The sequence below is a fragment of the Lipophrys pholis genome (genome assembly GCF_963383615.2).
Source record: "Lipophrys pholis genome assembly, chromosome: 14".
Taxonomy (NCBI): domain Eukaryota; kingdom Metazoa; phylum Chordata; class Actinopteri; order Blenniiformes; family Blenniidae; genus Lipophrys; species Lipophrys pholis.
The window spans coordinates 15,517,013-15,537,522 of NC_137633.1; the positions used below are offsets into that span (position 1 = coordinate 15,517,013).

The window sequence follows — 20,510 nt, forward strand, 5'->3', positions numbered from 1 at the left end:
TGTGGAAGGAAGACAACACGTCCCAGAGAAAACCCCTCCATCTACAGGGAGAACATGCAAACTCTACACCAAAAGGTCTTTAAAATGGCCCTTGAACCGGGGATACGGTCTATGTGTGGCAGGAGAGCTAACCACTATACACCTCTGTGCAGCCCTAAAGACCAGCATTTCATATATTCATATCAAGAAAGTGTCAAAAACAAGTGTTATAAAGTTTGGTGGGTCACGTAAAATCCCATACTCATTCAACTCAGCTACATTTAATCCAATTAACTTGAGCTCTATAAATAAATACTCTCAGTGAACAAACACTGCAGCGAGCCCTTGCAGACTTTTGCCAGAGACACCAACACATCCTCGGACCAATAAAGAAGAATCACGGCACGTCAGCACCTTCATATAAATTCGCCACACTTCTCATCACGAACACAACATTGTAAGCATATAAAATCTCATGTGACAGCTCTTAAAGGCCCAGTCTATACTCATCGCGAGGACGTTCCCTACCTTGTGGGTGTAAGGTGCTTGTCCCAGGTTGATCCCATCTTTCGCCAGCTTATCCCGGATGAGAACCTTGAGCTTCAGTTTGGGATAAGTCACAAAGTCGTTGCACTGTGTGAATCTCAGGTCGTGGCTTCCCGGACACGAGGGCTGGTGTGCCCCTGCGGCCTGTGAGAGTGACCCGGGTGGTGTCCTGAAGTCGGAGTGTGAGGAGTGGTGGCAGGCAGAAGCATCCAGGGGCTCTAAAGTGAAATAGTAACCAGGTGCTTTCCTTCTGTCGTCGTCTTTCAGATTCTCCACCGCTGCGAGCAGCCTGTGTCTGTGGTACTGAACGCGGACGCCTATGGCATCCAGATCGGGCTCCCCGATCTGTTTGCAAACTTCCAGATCGTCGTAGCCATTGTCCAGGAAGGACTCCACGTACTGGGCCAGGTGGAGCTTCGACAGCCACTGGAGGACGAGATTTGGCCCTTGGCTCATTTTCATAAGGGATTTAAGAAGATCTACCTTATGTGCACATCATCATCATCATCATCACCATCTCCTGTGCTCCTTGCAACTTCATTCACAGTCTCTGGCTCAGATCTCCAGATAAGGAGCATCTATTAGTCACAAGGTGACTTTAAAGTATATTTAGAGGAAGCACAGTGAAAGTTAATCAAAAGCACCTTTAAAGCATTTCAAGTCAGCATAATGCAAAAAAAAGTCCCCACAATGATGTAACATCTGGTAATGGTGAAGTTAAATTAAGGCATTATGGTTTAATCTAAGACACATTACTTGCACTTAGAGTTCAGTCGTCTTCAGCTGATGAAAAAACTTATTTAAAATCAAGGTGAAAGTAAAACATGGAGGGAGGTGAAAAAAAACAAACTGTAGCCGTCTCTTCAGGCTGCATTCATCCTCTTTTCCTCTTTGTTTGGTTCATCCCAGAAGCTGAAGAGCTCCATGAAGTCAGAGCTCCATCAAACATTCAACGGTCCACGCTCATCGTTTAAAACTACCTCACCAGCGCGAGGGAGGCAAATAAAATGTACAAACAATATGTTTATCCATTCAGAAAACACTTGTCTTCAGCTTACTCTGCCCCTGATTTTCTCCGCGATCAAGTTTTGTCCGCGGGTCCGCTCCGCTCGCCGGTTCAGCTCCTGTGTGTGCGGAGGATGCTGCTTCTGCTCCGGCTCCCTCCGCCGGTCTGAACCCCGCTGCTCGGCCGGAGGATGATGCTGCTGCTCCGGCTCCCGCAGCCGCTCTGAGCCCTGGTACAGCGGAGGGGGGCAGGCAATGGCGACACCTGCAGGCGAGCCTAGGAAGTGCAGGATATTGAATTGAATTGAATTGAATTGAATTGAATTGAATTGAATTGAATTGAATTGGTTTACTAACAACTCATAAATATATAGCACTACAATTATTAAATTACGTTTAAAGTATTTTTTTCATCATGCAACATCCATCCATCTTCTCTCCCGCTTATCCAGTTCAGGGTCGCAGGGTGCTGGAGCCAATCCCAGCCTACTGTGAGCAAGGGCAGGGTCATCATGCAACAACGCTGCATCAATTTAAATGCGCAAAATCATACAAACACAATATAGTTGTCGAACATCAATAGCAAAATAAGAAACACTAACACTAATTGTGGAAACACTCGATAAAAATGGTGCAGTTGTGGAGTTGGTGTTCACAGGTTTGATTCCCACAGTGGACAGGTCACCACTGTGGGTTAGATATGCAACTTTATTGGCTCTGAAATGTTTTTTAAGTCCTCCAATTGGTCATTAAGGGTATATGGAATCCTTTGTTAATGTAAAGTCTGTAGAATTGAGATACCAGAGAAAAATGTTACAAGGTTAATAAAAATATATAATAGTTAAAAAAAATATATATAATAATTAGGGCTCACTGTGGAAAAGTGGACATCACTCTCATTTACTAAGAAGGTCTCTCTCAGCTCTCTAACTTCCCAGGCTGATCTCACAGACTTGCCTTGCTTAAGGAAATGGAGATTTATTTTGTTGTTGCCATTAGGTTTGTATGAGAGTGCATTTGATTTCTCCATCTTTGGCAGTCAACCTTACCAGACAGTTACACACTCACACTTAAAGGTAATTCAGAACTTCTAATTGACCTCAAATGCATGTGTTTTTAAGTGTAGGAGGAGAATACCTAGAAAAAAAAAAAAACTGTGCCCAGAATCAGCTTAACAAAATATTTATCCTGGTCATTTAATAAGAGCAAACTTTGTTACTTTCAAAATACTAATAGTAATACTAAAAATAATCCTACTTCTACTACTAATAAAAGAGGATATTTAAAAACGTGTTTGACAAAGCTTTTTGCTTTCTTCTACCAGGAAAGATCAGACTCAGAGGTGGCGGATTTTTGAGGATTGTAAGAGGACGGAGACAAGCTGAAAGGCGGCAGCAGGAGGCACCGACCATGACCTTCCAGGTCCACTGTCAGAGAGAGATCCTGCAGGAATACCAGAGAGGGGGAAGCACAACGAACACGGCAGAGACACACATAATGTTAATGTCATGCACTGGCAGTCATCTGAAGGTAAGGAGAGTAGCTCAGAGCAATACAGGTCTCCCAGTTGATTAAACTTACAGCAGTGCAATTAGAAAATGGTCAAATTTGACCTTAGTCAGTTCAGATTATTAACTTATCAAGCAGGAAAGATTTAAGTTTGACCTTAAAAGAAAAAAAAAAAAAACTGCATTAGCCCCCCCTAATTGAAATGATTGATTTTGAGTGAAACATTGCTCACATTAATTAGAAGGTGAGATGGGATCTTGAGATGGTTGTCTTGGGAAGACCAGCTTATTTCTTCTGAGATAATTGTGTGTAGAAGATGTGACAAGGAAATCATTATGTCCGCCAAGGACATAATAAAATCACCAGCGTATATTTGTTTGTCTGTTTAGCAAGATTACGTCAAAACTACTGCACGGATCTTGTTGAAATTTTCACCACAGATATTAGGCCACGGGAGATTCCATTTAATATTGGAGGTGATCCTATTTGGCAGACGTCAGAAATCTGACTGCTCTTGTTTATATTGTTTTGTGGTTTCAATATGAGCACAAGTGAAGATCTTTTAAGTTTGCAACTATTAATTTTAACATCCTTCCAACAACCATACACGCAGGAATAAACACAGCTATTTCCTGTTTTCTTTGTTTAAAAAAAAAAAAAAAGTCTCAAACTTACATTAACTTATAGTTCTTCGAGTAAAGTTCCCATGAGCTTAAGAGATAAAACACAAGACAAATCTTATGATTGGTTTTACATTTATTTTCCATTGCACAATAATATCTATATATATTGTATCTACAGTCTAAATTGTTTGTGGCAGCAGATTAAGTCAGACATCCATGTGAAATTTGTTTTAATAAAACTGTACAAAAATTGCCTACTATGAGAAAATACTGCAACTCCACAGATATTCATCCCAGAAGACAGACGGATGGAAGTATGGTAACGGAGAAACCCCCCCCGGGCTCTCCTGCACGGTGCCACGAGCGTCGCTTCAACTTCAATGCATTTCTACAGCGCCGGGAAAAGCCGGAGTTTCCATGAAGCAAAACAGTAACATTAACAGATGTACCAGTAAAATAAATATAATCTCTCACACGTATACAACTGGCATGATCAAAATGGACATGGGACAACGCTTCTGGTGTGTGATGAGAACGTCCGTTTTTGTTCAACATGGTGATTAATACAAACGCCGGAACAGACAATCTCTAAAGGGGATAATACATGGTTGTTTCAAGTTTGTAAACACTTAATATCATGCATCCTTCAATGTGCAATAAGAGACCATTTAGGACATATATGTTGCAAACTGAAGCACTTGTAAGTCGAGGCCACACTTTGTAGAAAGACTCAGCGGCCCGCCGAAAGGAGATGATCATCCTGCAGCAGCAAAGCTTGAATCTGAGATGAACATGTTCAATATATACCAGAAAATGTTTACTGTCATGTCGGATGGATGACGGATCATTATGCACAACAATAGTTTAGGACATTAATGTGAGTTATTCCATCCCAAAATTACATTAAAGGTATTCATTTTTGATAGATTATTGAAATTAAAAGTATATATAATTGTTTTCAAATATATAAATATATCATAATATCATTAACCTGACATTGAAAACAAATCTGAGAGTGAAGCAATCAGCATAATTGGCAAACGACATAGATTTAAGCATAGGTTCTGTCATGTTTTGGTCCTCTGAAAAACAAGAAAAATGGGACACGAACGAAGAAACGCGTCAAAATCATACTAACAAAAAGTATTCCGAGTACAAAAAATAGTGCAAAACCCATAAAACTGCTCTTGTCAATGGATTTCTCAGTAGTATACAGTAGAGTACATTAAAACCAGCCACCGAACAGTGAAGGGTTTTATTCCAAAATGCGGTATATCCATCTTGGAAAACATTTTTTTTTTTGGTGTGACTGACAAGTGTACACACTAATACTCTGAAATAAATGCAATTTGATCTAAACGTATGCAGTCTTCATTTCCACACATGGTTGCTTGAATTCCCTTGGTGGATATTTCATTTTGGAGTGAAAACTCTTCACAACTGTGCCCATGTACAGCAGTTCAGGACAGTGATGAAGGTGTCATGCCCACCAGAAGAAGCGAAGCCAATCTACCACCACCCCGCCCCCAAAGAAAACACACACAATCACAGTAGACTTCTTGACTTAAAAAGTGCTCTCAAATTATCTCAACTAACTCTTCACTGGGGGAAAAGAAAAAAAAAAAAAACCAAGACAACTTTGTGAACTTAAGCAACTCTTTGGTGTCAGAAAAGAACATGGCCGCAAGCGTACAGTATGTCACATTGCCTGAACCTGCACTGTCAGATTTGTGCCCAGCTGTCCCCGCTATTTACAACATTTGGCAGCAATCTGGACTGACAAAGTCTTGTTTCGCTTTTCAAAAATAAAAGACCAGCAAGATGATGCTCCTATAGTGACACAAATAGCAGCATCTTCCCCATGAAAAACAAACCCAAAAAATCTAAAACAAATAAAAAAAAATGACAATAGAATTCTAGTTTATCACATTGAAAAACACTTTCAAGCAAAACCAAAAACCTCAAAAGACCCATTGTAATACACTGCATCTATGTAGTATTATAAAACGTGGCGCCCATACACATATTCCTGAATATATGTATGTTCACAGACACACAGATACACACATAGGTACAGGTTGGCGTATACGCGTCATGAGGCAAAAGGCAGAGGAGAAACAGTTTTGAAGTAAAATGATTCAGAGAGAGACGACTTTGACGGCACGTCGCGCTCGGTCACTTCTCCTGGCAGCTACAGATACTAAGACAGCAGTATTACTTCCATTGTGCTGTGAAGAGACACATGCTTTTTTTTTAATTCTCTTCACATCGAGGCAAAAAAAAAAAAAAAAGAGAAAAAAATCAGCTACAAAAGAAAAATAAATCAAGTGATCATGTATTAATAGATCTTTGTCACATAAAGATTTTAACCAAAATATACATTTATGCGAGCTATATTAAGAGGACAATCTTTGTCTTGCCCCATACACACCGTCCTTCTCATACATGACTTTGCTACAACCTCTTGAAAGCTTGAAGAATAAAAGATCTCCAGGAGGTTTCCAGTGTATCAACTCATGTTTTCTGACAGGTCAATGTAAACTCTTCATTGGGTGGGGGTGGGGGTCGGGTGGGGGTGGCGGGGGTAAACATGTTGCGCGCTAATTTGTGCAATTTTTTTTTAGTTTTTTTTTTGACAAAACAAACACAAAAAGAAAAAAAAATGAATGCCCAACATATAAACTTACTTTGCTTCCTATCTATTACGCTGCTTCAATAAATAATTCAACTGAGGGAAATCATCCAAGAAGGAAAACAAACAAACAAACAAACAAAAAAAGAACTCCAGCTGTCGGTCGCACTTAAAACAATTTGGTTGCAAAATGCTGTAAAAGGTATGGTCGGTGATGAACTAGTGTACTACCAGCCCTTATTCGATGAGAGGCAACAGATTCATCATCTCCTTGTTCTTTACTTGTTTTTACTGCTTTAAGTGCTTGAAAAAGGCCATTTCTGGACCAAAACCGAAAGACAAAAACCGACTGACGAAAGGTCAAGGACAAACTCCCAAACATAATTTAGACAGACACGAGTCCTTCATTGATTAAATCGGTTCTTCACAACCCGACTTGCTCACTGGCTTTGATTACTTCTGAAGGACAGAAGGGGGTCATCAGACTTTTCTCCTCGTTTAAAGTTTGCTGTGTTTGGCAGACACCGTAAAGGGCAGGAAAAAGGAAAATGAACAATTGCAGTCAGGCCACCACTAGTAGATTTTTTGCAGATTTGTCCTTCCTCTTTCAGAACAGAACAGCAAGGTGTGTGTGTGTGTTTATATATATGAGAGACATATACGAGTGCATGATGGGTAATGAAAGGTCCCGCTCTCTCTTCTGGTTGCTCTCAGGTGAAATTGAACGAGAGATTCCTTCGACCTTATCTTCTTCCATTTCTTTCCATGTCCATTGGCCAGGGTCTACTCTGCAGCAGTCCTCTGGTGACTGACTGAGGTAACAGAGTGATGGTATTGTGCAGAGGGGGACAAAAGAAAACAAAAACAAAAAAAAAACATGATTCTGTTGAACAGAAACCCCCCGGTGGAGAGAAATCGAGAAGAGAAGAAGAGGAACCTGCAGCTCCTCAGAGATACTGTGCGTGATTCAGAGAGTCCGTTGCTCCACACGCTGCCATCAGAGCTGGTACCACTTTTTATCTTTATACTTCACCATCATCTGAGAGGAAAGAGGAGGAAAGTTACGACAGAACGACACAAACCCAGAGCTGTGAGCGTATAATCTGATCTGATGTCCGTACATTGTGAGCATGTTTGGAGAAAGACTCTGCGCTGGCCATCATGGCCGCCGTTCTCTCGTCCAGCTCGCCCAGCTTCTGTCCTCTCTCGTCCAGGGCTATCCTGGCTCGGGCGAGGTCGCCCACCACCCCCGACGCCGCTCCCTTCATGCCCTCCATGCCGCCCGGGCCGGGAATGTGCTGGGCCAGGCTACGGGACGCCTTACCGGCAGTCGTTTCACCGACTGGCAAGATTAAAAAAAATATTAAAATACACATTTTATAAGAACAAATAACATAATGACTTCCAATCTTGTAAGAATATAGGAGCCAACATTGTGATAACATTTTTGCAATATTTTAATAAGTTAAGACATTAATTGTGGGTTGATTGAAGTAGCACTAACAATTATTTAAAGCAACAATTTGGCTTGTGTGGTATTACCAAATATTGAGATAACAGGGTATGTACAACAGGGACAAATGAAAGAGCAAATGTAAAGAAACATGATAGGACATATGAACATGTAAAAGCCTTTTTAACAAAAAGAAAAGGCAAAAACTTCCGTCACTAAATTGAAATATATAACTACAGCTGCATTTCTCTGAAATAATATATATTTGCTGCAGTTCTGGTACAGTTTATTTATTTAAAAAAATAGGTTCAGTGGTCAGTTTCATTCATTGAGGAAACACTCCCTTTCAATTATGCTCTATGTTTTGGTTTTATTAGATTATTGGCAAGTCATTATTGGCTTTATTACATTTAAAATGGTTAAAATTGATAAATTATTGGTTGTTACAAGGCCACATACAGAAGATTTACACAACAGTCCAGGCCATTCAACATAGAGTATATCTCTTTACTGCTCGTATTTTCAACCTCGCAGTCATTCAAATGTAGATAAATAATACTTAATAATTGCTAGAGGCCACACAAACTGGTTCGGTAGGCCCACAGGCTATAGCTTGGACACTTCTGTATGAAAATATTATGACAAGAAGATAATGTATAAAAATCTCAAGCTGGTAAAATCTGAAACTGGTATCATGATTTGAAAGTCAAAAGCCTGCCAATGCTGATGAGGCCCGAAACCTAAACATGTTCAAATTGACCATGAAATCGGTATTTTAACAGACACTTGAAGTCCGTCGACACTCACAGAGATCTTCTCTGTCCAGAGACTGAGCTCCTCCACCAAAAAGGCCTTTGAAGAAACCTCTGTTTGGAGCCTCTGGAGTCTCCACGGGGGTGAAGAGCTCACTGAGCATCTCCTGAGGAAGAAAGAACCATCAGTACATCTACACAGGAATTTCTCCTCTGGGGATTAATACAGTGCTATATAACGATCACCTCATTTAAGAAACATAAACTGTAAAACATTTTCTGTCATTAATAAAATATCCAGAGTACAATCGACCTGATTCAAAGTCCTTTGTTGCTCCCGAGCTGCGTTTATTTGGTCACTTGTGGTCAGTCTGATTGAGGGATCAGATTGTCTTATTTGCATAAAGACTGAATAAACATATCAACATATCCTCCCGTGTGGTCCCACATCAGCTTCACCCTGAAGCCCGTCAGTACTGACGATAACTCTGTTAATGTCTCTTGGACTGTGTTCAACGCGTCACTATTGTGAACTTTACGTTCTCTGAGCCATTAATCTATTTATGTCTGTGAAATGAACAGTCGTACTTTGCCAGCGCAGGTTTTCCTCAATACACTGACACACAAACGTGCACAAATCTTCACAGTGGGAGGTAATCTGATATCCCATTTGCATGGACTCTGGTTGGATCGTGAATCGGGTTACACCACCTTCACTAATCCCACAGTAATTTCAATCAGATAAAGCCAATCTACTGAAAGCTAATCTAATGATCACTCATGGTCCAGATTTCAGCAGCTTAATTGTTATTTTTTATTAAAATATCCTATATTGCTGCTTGCTGTTGGAAAGTGGCTATAAAGTAGCATGATCGCAACATTTGACTCCCATAGCGATAAGCAAAAACTATGATATTCCAAAATGATCATGTACCAAATACAAATACACAATGTCAGCTTGTGATCTATCTCTTTACGTCTTAGGTTCTTTTCTCCAAAATCCACAGGGAAAGTTCCTTCTTGATGAAGGATTCTGGCATGCAGTAACGATCACTGAAGGAATTTAAATGGATCTGACCTGCAGGTTATCGCAGGTCTCCTGGCTGTAGGTGATCCTCTGGAACTCAGTGGGAGAGGTGAGGTACAGCGCCTGGCCCAGGTTAGAGAAGCAGAACGTTCTGGCTATCCGCATGTCTGTTAACGGCAGGTAGTTGAAATCCAGCAGAGGCCGTAGACTGGGCAAGCTGGGGCCGAGAAAAGAGCAGTGAGCATGAGGTCATACGTTTGCAGATATCGAAGGTCGATTCAAATATCAGCAGAGGACGAGTCATGACGATACCTCAGAGTCATTATGTGCCCGTTAGCACAGAAACAGGTGATGCAGTTGGTGCCGGCCATCTGCACGATGTCCGCCCGCAGCACAAAGGACGTCTCTGTGATGTTGTGTTTGTAAAGGCGGGTTTGAGAGGGCATGGCCAACACTTTGGCCTGTTTCTCCGAGCACAGCACGGCAAACTGAGTGTCCTGGCCCTCTTGTGACGAGGGAGGCGAGGCTGGCCTGCGTCTCCGGACCTTCTCTTTCTCTTCATCCGAGGCATTTGGGTCATACCACGACTCGTAGGTAGGGGGCAGCAGAGTTCCAGTGAAGTCCAGCAGTGCCATCGTTAAAATGCCTCCTTTGAGCTCGACCATTGTGCCTGAAACATTAAGGGTGTTACTTCAAACTGACAGTACATAATAGCACACAAAAAACAGTGGCTGTTATTTTATTCATTTCTGTTGGAACACAACTTAGAATACATTTTTAAAAGGTATCTGACTTTATTACAAAGATAATCAACTATTCTAACTAGCATTTTTGGACAAATATTACTGCTTTCTTGCACATACATATCCATTCATTCATTCATTCATTCATTCATCTAATACCTCTTCAAGTGACACCATGAGGCACTTTTACTCACCTTGTTTTTAGTTTTTTTTACTTTAAAAGAACATCACATATATATTGTTTATGTCTGGGCCAACGGCATTTGTTGTGATTTGTCCACTTTTTGTAAATTTGCACTGTAGACCTGGATATTAATCTAAGCTGGATGCCCTTCTTGTTATAACTAGAATTCAAACCCAAAAGTGTTCTTATGAATTTTACACTTAATGTAACGTAATTGTTGTTTTATGTGGGCAGTTGGATTCCAAAGCATACACCGACAATGTTTTGTAACACAAAATAATATCCACAATGAAGTGTTGCTTTCATGCAAATGGACGAGGAAGATCTATGGTAACCGACAGTTCTGGACGTTTCTTTGAGCTTCTTACCACAGGAGGCGATACCGACTTGCTGCTGCAGCCTCTGGTCCGCGCCCGGCGGCAGGCTGAGGGCCACCATTATGACGGAGCCCTGCGTGGTGCCCACCAGCAGACAGGGGCTGACCTGGCCGTCCGTCTTCCTGGAGAAACTCTCGCAGAAGTTGAAGGACGATATGGCCTCCCGGGATTCTCGGTCTATGCTGGTGACACTGGAACTGCGTGAGCGTGTGAATGAGTTTTCCTTGGCGTCTGGACAGCAGGGTCAAGCAGAGAAAAAGAGTAGAATAAGGAAGTGATTTGTGTCAGATGTGAGAGGTGAGGCGGTGAGTACCTTTGAGAGCAAACAACAAGCTCGTGTCACAAGGTTAGAGCAACATTCTGTGGGCAAAAAGCTTCACAGGGGACGCCTTCTATTATATTCATGTAATTTAGGAAGATGAGACAGCGCTAACACAAAGCAAAACAGCAACTGTCTTCTTTTTTTTTTAACATTGAGAAGGTCTTGCATAATGTAAAGCAACCGTATCAACAAATGTCTCAATGTGAAAAAAAAGAAGCTGTAGGACTATTCCAACTCCCGGGGAAGAAGTGGCATTTAGGGAGGAGGAATTATTAATGCCTTTATGCCGAGTTGACAGCAATGAAAATGAGGGATCCCAACAGAAACGCACAAAGATCTGAGACACAAGGAGACAGAAAACATTGCCCCATCCTGCGAGTTCTTCACAAGCCAAAAACTGTAAACGAGGAAAGTGAGATTTTTAACAAGACAGCGGCGCTTCCTCAAAGAGAGCGAGACAATCATTGTGAAAGGATTAGTGTCACATGTTAATCCCTTTTGGACAAAAAGCCTCAGTAGAGGTGAGAAGGGAAGAGGGTTAGTACCAGGGATCTCACTCCAGCCCAAGTCAGACCACGGCTGGTCCACTCACAGCAGTTGGGGGCTGACTTAGTTCTACAGATGGCCCCCTTCTGGCTCATCATGGCCGCCGTCCTGACTTCTCTCTCACTATTAATGCGCTTTTTACATGTCAGAGAGCGCCGTCCTTGGGCCCTCCTCGCTGCTCCCAACGCAAACAGAAAGAGTGTTCATCGCAACTTCACAAGCAGAAAAATACCACAGCACCACGGCTCAACGACAGGATGCACTTTAAGACCGTGAACCAAGCAGAAGAAGAAGAAGCGTCAAACAAGATGACACTCCTGCAAGAAAACACAGAAGTTCTCAGAAACTTCAAGTCATTCGGTTGTGCTTACCCTGGTCTGGCTTTTGCTCACAAGAGGAGCTTATTTTCCGAGACATCCTGGCTGTAACAGAAACAAACACTCCTGTTTTATGAGGAAAGAATCACAACTCGGAATAACAGTTACATTAAATCACAAGCAGGGACTCTGTAATTAGAATTTTTGCATTTTATGGCTTTTTTCCCCCTCAAGTAAACCATCATAACATAGTGCAGAGTGGCGATACTAACTGAAGGACAACTTTTGGGGACTTTTTAGGCTGGGTTGCACCAATAAGAAATTAAGAACGTATTTCTAATGTTTCCAAATATGATGCACCAAACTTTAAAACCTCTTTAAATGAGTGTATATCCAACATAAACCTTTAGGGTGGAGAGGCTCCAGCTCTTCACAATAACTGGATAAAGCGTGTGGAGAAGACTGATAAAGCTACATACGCTCCAAAGCTGTGATTAACTTTCAATATATTTTTAACATCTATTTAGTTTTAGTGGGTTTTATCCAAATAATAGAGGCATTACCAGGTAAAACCAACTTTGATTTTACCTTGTATCTTTGGAAAATATAGAAAATCACAAGTATACATTAGTAATGCTGTTTTTCGCCTGCTGTAACGCTGCAGAACAGGATATATATATATATATATATATATATACACATACTGCATGGTGGGGTAGTGAAGTCTCCCTTCACAGAAAGATTTTAACCAGTCAAGTCCAGTTGGGAGCCTTTCTTATGTGGAGTTTGAATGATCTCCTTGTGCATGCATGGGTGCCCTCCCACAACTTGGGTTCTATCCCTAAATTATGTGTTTGAGGATACATTTGGCATTAATTGGTGACTCTAAAATGTGTAAAAATGTGTGATTGACTGTCTCTCTGTGTCTGCTTCATAGAAGATGGATGAATGCATATGTATTCCATGAAACAGAGAGGCAACAGATACAAACAGGATGCCTCTCTAACAATAGAGTTGTCCAAAATACAGAACAGAGAAAGAATTGATTCATTAAATACACACATCATTAAAGCCATGAAGGTGTCTAATTAGATGTGCAATCCAAAATACATCTGCACATACTAATCAATACATACGTCTAAAAGGTAGTGAGAAAAAGAATGTATTTAATCTAAACCCCTTTCCATCTTTTGAACTGCTTTATCTAGTATAGGTCGAGGGGAGCTGATCCCAGCTGACTCAGATAAAGGCAGGCACACAGAGATACACCCACACCCACACACAAACACTCACATTCATACCTACAGGCAATCTAAAGTCACCAATTAAAGCCAAATGCATGTTTTCTGGACTGTGGAATGAAACTGGAGTGCCCGGAGAAAACCCACGCAGATACATGGAGAATATTCAAACCCTTGCCCGGACTCTTGTCTTACTTTTAGTTTATCAACTACACCACCGAGTTACAATTCTTCCTTTACAGTCTTCATAAAATCTGCATATTTACGTAATTAAAATGATCATTGGCTGCTCCTTGATGCTTATACAAGTCCTATTGTAAGTCATTTAAGTGTTAAACACAATAAAAAATTAACACAATTACCATTAGATACTATTTTTAGATCTACATATAGAGATGTCATGAAATCATAAATAAATTTAAGCAATTATAAACCGTTTTTTTCCCCCCAAGCATTGATTAGAGCTCATCTTGAATAAAATTCCTCCTTGTTGTTGCAAACCAGCCTTACTGTAAAACATTTGGCTTTCAAACCCACTGGAAGTGACTGTGGTTATTGCTTTTCTTTATGCTGCTCATCGCCAGCATTACTGCCGTTTCAGTGGGTCCCCAAAAGTTGCCGATTACAGTCTGTAAGCACGCCGCAGGAAACCGTGTGAATACAAATGAGAAGCATCACAGACAATTAAAGGAGTCTGTATTGTCAAACAAAGCAAGAGGCAGTCGAGAAACAAGGTAATTACAATTCAGTTATGCAAAAAGAGTAGGTGGAGAGGGGAAAATAAATAATAAAAAAATCAGTGGATAGCCAAACATTTCAACACTGAACTGAAGCCCTGCAACGAGAAACATACACAGAGGTGTCTAGATTTGAAGAGGAATAAGTCATTCATTTTGGTGGTTAGACGTTAGTGCTGCAAAGATTGAGGCAGGAGGCAGATTTTCTATGCCTTTGTATCAGTAAAATGTGGACAGCTTTTAAGTATTATCTTCCAATTCACAGTATTACATCCACAGCTATCTAACGACAGCCTGCAGTATTATGACACAAACATGCATAGAAAATCTCCGGCCTTCATTTAAGAGATGTCCTGACATGCGTTTGATAAAGAATCTTGATTTGAGTTCATTAACCATCTATAAGAACCCCAGAATCTGTATGATTAGCCACAATTGCACTTCTGTAATGGTACTAAGGCATTCACTGGCAAAAGACGCACAGGCTGGAGTAGGATTAAGGCACAGTTTGGTTAGGGACGCCGCCATTCAGAGAGAAAGAGTTGAGTAATCACGGAGAATACATTCAGTGGATACACTACCAAAGTCATTGGCAACCGTCTTGGAAAAGCGTCTGCTTTTGAACTTCACTGGAAATGAGGGTTAAAAATACACATCAGACAACTTCAGCCACCTCACAGACACGTTAACATTTAAGAAGACTTGCATTTGAATATACAGTACCCTTCTCTATGAACTTTTGCTTTCGTTCATCATCTGAATTGCACGGTGAGGTGGATCCTACATGATAAACGGCAACGATTAAAGCAGAGGAGTTCGATTTACCAATCACAACCTGAGAAGTTCGGATTGGCCGGCCCTGCTCAAGAATTACAGTTAAACAACCCCCGCCCCCCGAGGAGGGTTGCCAGGTCAGTGTGAAAGGAACAATGAGACGTACCTGAAGTAGGTGATTTGCAGCGGTCCTCTGAGGTGTTGGACCCGTCGTTGGAGTCACACAGCGCTGTGGGAGCCACAGAAACTGTAATTAAAATTACAGAGGAAATAGTCCCTCTCTGGAGTAACTTTTCCTAAAGAGGTGCTTCCTACAGCGTACATGAAATTAATTAAAGTTCAGCTCCTAGAGCAGAGGTGTAGGATCCTGGTCCTGGAGGGGCCACAATTCTGCATATTGTCAATTATTATTTCCCTGCTGGAAGACAGCTCAATCTGACATCCACCACCTTATCCAATCATGATTCAGTTTTAAATAGACTGAACAAAACTACTGATATTACAACTAGTCAACAAATCTTTTACTCATATTCTTAATGTTTTTCTTCTTGGTAATTGCTTCCTGTGGGCTCACCACCTGCAGGAAGGTTCTTAATCGGTGCATTGTGATCTGGGTGATGGTGCTCAGACTGACACCCCCGCGACCCGGAAACGGATAAGCGGAAGAGAATGAATGAATGAATGAATAATTGCTTTGATAGCTTAGATTTCATTGCATTTGTCAATAATCTCTCGCTTTCATTCACTTTTCCTTTGGCCGACTGTACATGTTTGTTAATGTAAAGCATTTTGAATCGTTGCTGAAATCTGCCCTACAAATCTAGCTGCCTTGTCTGAGGTAATTAGGATTAAACTTAAACCTTTAGGTGGGATAAGCTCCAGTTGATCCCCTACGCTGGTAGAAAAAATGAATGGGTAAAACAATTCATTTACCACGGTTTTTTTTTTTAAGGATTCTTTTCCCAAATACATAATAGATTACCTCTTTCTACAATATGTTTTTCTTACTTTTCTTCATATTAGAAAATGTAAAAAAAAAGAAGAAAAGAAAACGGATGTAAAATTTTACAATGTAAAGCTTACCTACTGTATGAATATATCAGGATCTCAAAAATCACACATTTCTTACATTGTGTTGGTAGTCTTGTTATTATACAGGATGTACTCTATGAACTTCTGCTTCCTTTCATCCGGATTGGAGGCCGAGTTATATGCTACACAACACATGCTGCTGGAACGCAGCTGAATCCAGTGAATCTGACGTCAATGCGCTCTGCAGGCAGCCAATAATTAGTCACTCACGAGACGTGTCAGAAACATGCAGGACGGTGGCCCTTCAGGAATAGGAGCGACACGTGTGTTTGAACAAAAGGCAAGGATAGCTATTCACACAATGTAGTAAACAAGCCTGCTCAGATTAGGAACAAATCGGTTGACTCAGTCTTGTTTATCTAGTGCGGCAGGTGGTAGGGTTTAAAGACACACTTCCTGGTTTTGTGATGTCTCAAATCTGCCCGCCCACATCAGCGCTGATGCTTAGACAGAAGTCTTTTTTGTGTGTCTGTGTTACATCAAAACCAAGAAATGAATCTTCATGAGATCAAACGCGGGTTGAGAGGAACACAATGACACAGCGGGGTGAGGAGAATAGATTGCGATGCAACATAACTTACTGAAGTGAGATGAACGCAGTTTTTTCACAGACTCAGAATACATGTTAGACAGTCTGGACATGCAAGACGCCACAGGTGGAATGTCTTCACCAAATCACAGGAAACAAGAGTAAGAGACAAGAAAGACTGGAAGCCATAAGTGCAAATGAGAAGACAGCATTGAGTCTCAGTGGCTTGCTGCTCGATTTTGTGACTGCAAAAGGAGTATTTATCAGTATTCCTGCAGCTTGAAAGAAATACGTTTCATTTTGAGGCGAGCATCAGACTACTGAGACTGAAACGAATGAATATACACAGCGACTGACAGGGTGATTAGACAGACAAACGAAAGACACCGCATTAACAAGCATGACTAAAAAGGAGCTAATGCATCAATTTGGTCAGTGAAAGAAATCTTAAGAAAACCAGCAGAGTAGCTCTGATGCAGCTTCCGCTCAGACTGCATGGATCACCAACATGCATGCTGGACTGTCTCTGCTGTGTCCAACTGAACAGATGGAGAATCTGTCAGCGATGCCCCCTGTTGAGGGAGAGGAGCTACTGCAGGGGGCGGTGCTCATGGTGCGAAGTCTGGGCAGCTGCCAAGTGTCACCGCGGCCTCCCTAACCCACTGCCACCAACCAGACAAGAGTTCAACAATGAGGAATATTAAAGCTACGGATAAATAAATAGAGCGTCCACTGAAACAGCCGGGGCAGTGGGTGCGGTGGGTTCACAGCGCTCAGAGAGAGATCAGCGCACGAACACGACGAAGGTGGAGTGCAGCTCACCTCCGGAAGGCTGCCGGGCTTTACGTGGAGAGCGGGGCTGCCCCTGGTAGGGGTCAGACGGGCTGTACAGCTCCGAAATTCCCATGTTGAGAAGCAGAGTTTTCTGGAGGTAGTCCACCACAGCTAGACCGTTACTGTTTCCAAACACAACACTGAAAGACAAGAAGGGTGAGACAACTCAAAGCTGTGATTTTGACTGGCTTTACTGACAGTTCTGATTCACAAACACACACCCCGCCCCCCCCCGCCCCGCCCCCAGATAGGAGGAAATTAAAATCTCCTCACTCATGCATATCTAGTGCAAGTACAGCTACGAGAAAAGATCCTCCACGACACGAGTGGGCAGAAAATGATGGGATGTACAGGCCACAGAGACTTACAGGCCGTAGGAGGAATTGACTGCCAGGCTCGTGATCTGCTGTGGCGGCTCCCCGCTCACCCACACCAGCTGGATCACTAGCTCCACCTGGTAGCCTGGAGACTGCTTCAGCGGGGAGCTCCTCACCCTGTAGACACACAACGGGAAGAAACAACAGACCCCACTTTACAACACAATGAATTACCATTGCTTGGGTAAGACACAGACAGAATTACAGGACCTTTGCTGCAGTTAGTCCTTTCGTATCTATTTACAACTTTTCAAGGATTTTTTTAAGAATATTCAGGATGTTTGTGAAATGATAAAAGATTGGGGAAACAGACTGGAGAGGCTTCCTTTTCGCATCAGTGTGTCAGTCTGTTCCGTGGCAGCCTGAGCCCAATTAAGACTTTCACAAAAACAAGGCAAGAAAGCATGAAAGTTCGTACTGTAGACAGGGTATATTGTCTCGGGGTCCATCAGAAGAATTGCTGCCTGTGGATTGCTGAGTAGGAAGCTCAGTCTCCTGAGGGCTGGGGGAAGCTCCGGATGCGGGCAGAGTCGGGGTCTGCGCCCCTCCCGGATCAGGAGAGTCCACGTCGCTAAACTCACACTGCATCCGCACCTCCAGAAGCTAAACAAAGGGAATCAAAAAAACAGAAAAATAGATTTCTAATGCCTCATACTAAAACACAAACTTGTATGTTTTCAAGGATTATACATGGAATTCCTTGTCTGTATGGAAAAAAAAAAGAAACACGCACTTTCTTGAAAATATTTGCACGTTGAGCAATGTTTTGTTCCTATGTTTTAATTTCAGGATGTAAAATTATATAAAGTCACATTGATATATATTCTCCCACTAACAGACCTCTGCAGAGGCTGCACATACCGAGGGCAGCGAGTGTTGGAGCAGGAGATTCAGGATGCTGAGGTCTCTAACAAATAGACTCAAGGACAGCGTTTGCAACAGGAAAATAATCAATGCCAACACCCGACATGATCGGATTAGCGGCTTCATGTGACGGTGGGTCAACGTGCAACATTGTGCAGTTATTATACAATTTCTTATCTTCAGTTTACCCTTTTAGGCATTAATGTGAAAAGTACTTGGAATTTGAGGTATTCATGTGTGACTCAAAGCTGAAAATAAAAATTTTAAATGTTGAGAATTTAAAGAATACTGAAAGACCAAACTGAACACTGCACCATGACTGGGCACCAACCTGAACAACTTCAGTTGTGATTTCTTGTTTGCTGAACCTATAGATGATGACGTGAGCGGAGACTCCGGCCACACAGAGCATCCTGCTCTCGGGACACCAGGACAAGGTCTGGATGGCGAACGGATCCTCGTCCACTATGTCCGTGCTGGGCTTCTCCTCCTTTCCGCGAGCCCTCTCGAACACTTTGGCAGTCTTCAGCTTGTACAGCACTTGAAGCATCACTTCAGAAAGAAACAAGAAAGTCATGCTGAGTCACTGCTGGCAATCAATGCAAGTCACAAAAATGTGACTTTGAATAAAAAGAAAAAAGAAAAAGAAAAAGAAATTGTCCATTCCAAAAAACAAATGACTGAAAACAAAACTACTCACATGCAGAAGCATCCCAGAATTTGATTGATCCATCAGCATGTCTGTTTTTATGGGGAGAATGCATATGAAACATTACAAATAGTTATTGTCTAATACATGAATGATCAATTGAAAAACTACTAACCCTGTGATAATGATTTCTGGGTAACTCTGTGTGCCTTGGCCCCAGTTTCCTCCACTGACGGGCCATTCCTGTCAAAATACCAAAACACATTTTATTAAGCTGATATTTTTTTCCTCATTTGCATTTCATATTTAATTATTCATGGAATGAATCTTCCTTCTGCAAGCTTCCACTCCAACAGTTTAAAAACGGATCTAATAAGATCACGTTTTCCTCCACACACAGACGGTAGTACCTTCTTACTGTAACCTTGTCTTTTTTGCCGGCTGCCGACGGAGTAAAGTGCAGGAATGAGTTCAGCAGGACAGTCAGCGAAGTACTCGACACAGGTCACCGGTGACTCGTGGATACTTAGAGGATACGGATTCTCAAATATCGGATACCTGCCAAAGCAATGACGCACGGTTTTCACTTAAACTGCAGCTCAATATTCATCTTGTGCTGGTAAATGTGATAAATGAATGACAATAAGGAATAAATTACTCCTGTCTTAAAATAAGTGAAAAGAAATCTGTGCATTTAAGAGCTTTGATGCGTTATCAGAAGTAATAATTGGTAATAATAAAGGTAGCGGTATGTTGAATTGGTTGCCCCAAATATACTATAATTCCTGGATAAATGTGGTTGAACTGTTTCCACATCGTCACCTCACCCGTTTTTGTTTTGTTTTCAAACTTTATGATTTAAAAAAAAAACAAAAACAAAAAAAAAACTGAATAAAGTACAAACATTTGACAACTAAAACTTACATTGTCAGAGGTGTAAAACAATGTGATATATATTCAAGTAAGGATGACAGCAAAAAAAATATTTTGGTCCAAACAATTGACAAAGGCTTATTTTAACAAAGTGTTAATTAAGTGATTAAAAAAACTCCAAACTTGTTTAAAATTTTTTTTTTTTAAAAAGCTGTGAAAAATTAGGCAGTAAGTAGTAGGCAGTAAGTATTTTGGATTATAATCGCAGTCAATATAGTTTGATGGCCCTATGGTATTATAAAAGAAGCCTGTGTAGGTGGTGTTTAATGTTGATCACAGGCGTTGCAGGTCCCTGGTTGACGATCAGGAATCTAAAAGCAGCTGACTGCTGTCTTCAGCCCATATAAGACCCACCTCTTCCTTCCAGAGGGGCTTTTCTCCTTCCTGGTGGCACATCTTGTTTCTTTGATTTAACCCGTTCACTCCTACCCTGTGACTTGATTCATCATGCGGACTTCTTCTAAC

The 20,510-nt window shown here is 41.5% G+C and overlaps 2 protein-coding genes across 4 annotated transcripts in view; both read right to left on the reverse strand.

Annotated features, from left to right (window-relative positions):
- Positions 1-395: 395 nt before the first annotated feature.
- On the reverse strand, positions 396-981 carry LOC308119709 (sterile alpha motif domain-containing protein 5-like; the record flags this gene model as incomplete). The annotated part of the gene is made up of 2 exons (XM_080479859.1): positions 396-413; positions 508-981. The coding sequence occupies 2 exons, from the start codon at positions 979-981 to the stop codon at positions 396-398; spliced, it is 492 nt and encodes a 163-aa protein (XP_080335985.1).
- A 4,324-nt stretch (positions 982-5,305) lies between these two features.
- Positions 5,306-20,510, reverse strand: part of stxbp5b (syntaxin binding protein 5b (tomosyn)) — a 29,113-nt gene continuing 13,908 nt past the window's right edge. Inside the window, exons 12-28 of one of the 3 annotated variants that reach the window (XM_080479337.1) lie at positions 19,523-19,670; positions 19,288-19,355; positions 19,164-19,204; positions 18,795-19,015; positions 18,018-18,202; positions 17,591-17,716; positions 17,211-17,362; positions 14,934-14,996; positions 14,717-14,773; positions 14,575-14,622; positions 12,070-12,120; positions 10,822-11,061; positions 9,839-10,196; positions 9,578-9,743; positions 8,555-8,666; positions 7,416-7,636; positions 5,306-7,333 (exon numbers count right to left, since the gene is read on the reverse strand). In XM_080479337.1, coding sequence (XP_080335463.1) covers positions 7,292-7,333; positions 7,416-7,636; positions 8,555-8,666; positions 9,578-9,743; positions 9,839-10,196; positions 10,822-11,061; positions 12,070-12,120; positions 14,575-14,622; positions 14,717-14,773; positions 14,934-14,996; positions 17,211-17,362; positions 17,591-17,716; positions 18,018-18,202; positions 18,795-19,015; positions 19,164-19,204; positions 19,288-19,355; positions 19,523-19,670 — 2,299 coding nt within the window. In that variant the 3' untranslated portion in view covers positions 5,306-7,291. The remainder of the gene's footprint in view (positions 7,334-7,415; positions 7,637-8,554; positions 8,667-9,577; positions 9,744-9,838; positions 10,197-10,821; positions 11,062-12,069; positions 12,121-14,574; positions 14,623-14,716; positions 14,774-14,933; positions 14,997-17,210; positions 17,363-17,590; positions 17,717-18,017; positions 18,203-18,794; positions 19,016-19,163; positions 19,205-19,287; positions 19,356-19,522; positions 19,671-20,510) is intronic. The other 2 variants (XM_080479338.1, XM_080479339.1) reach the window with 2 other exon arrangements.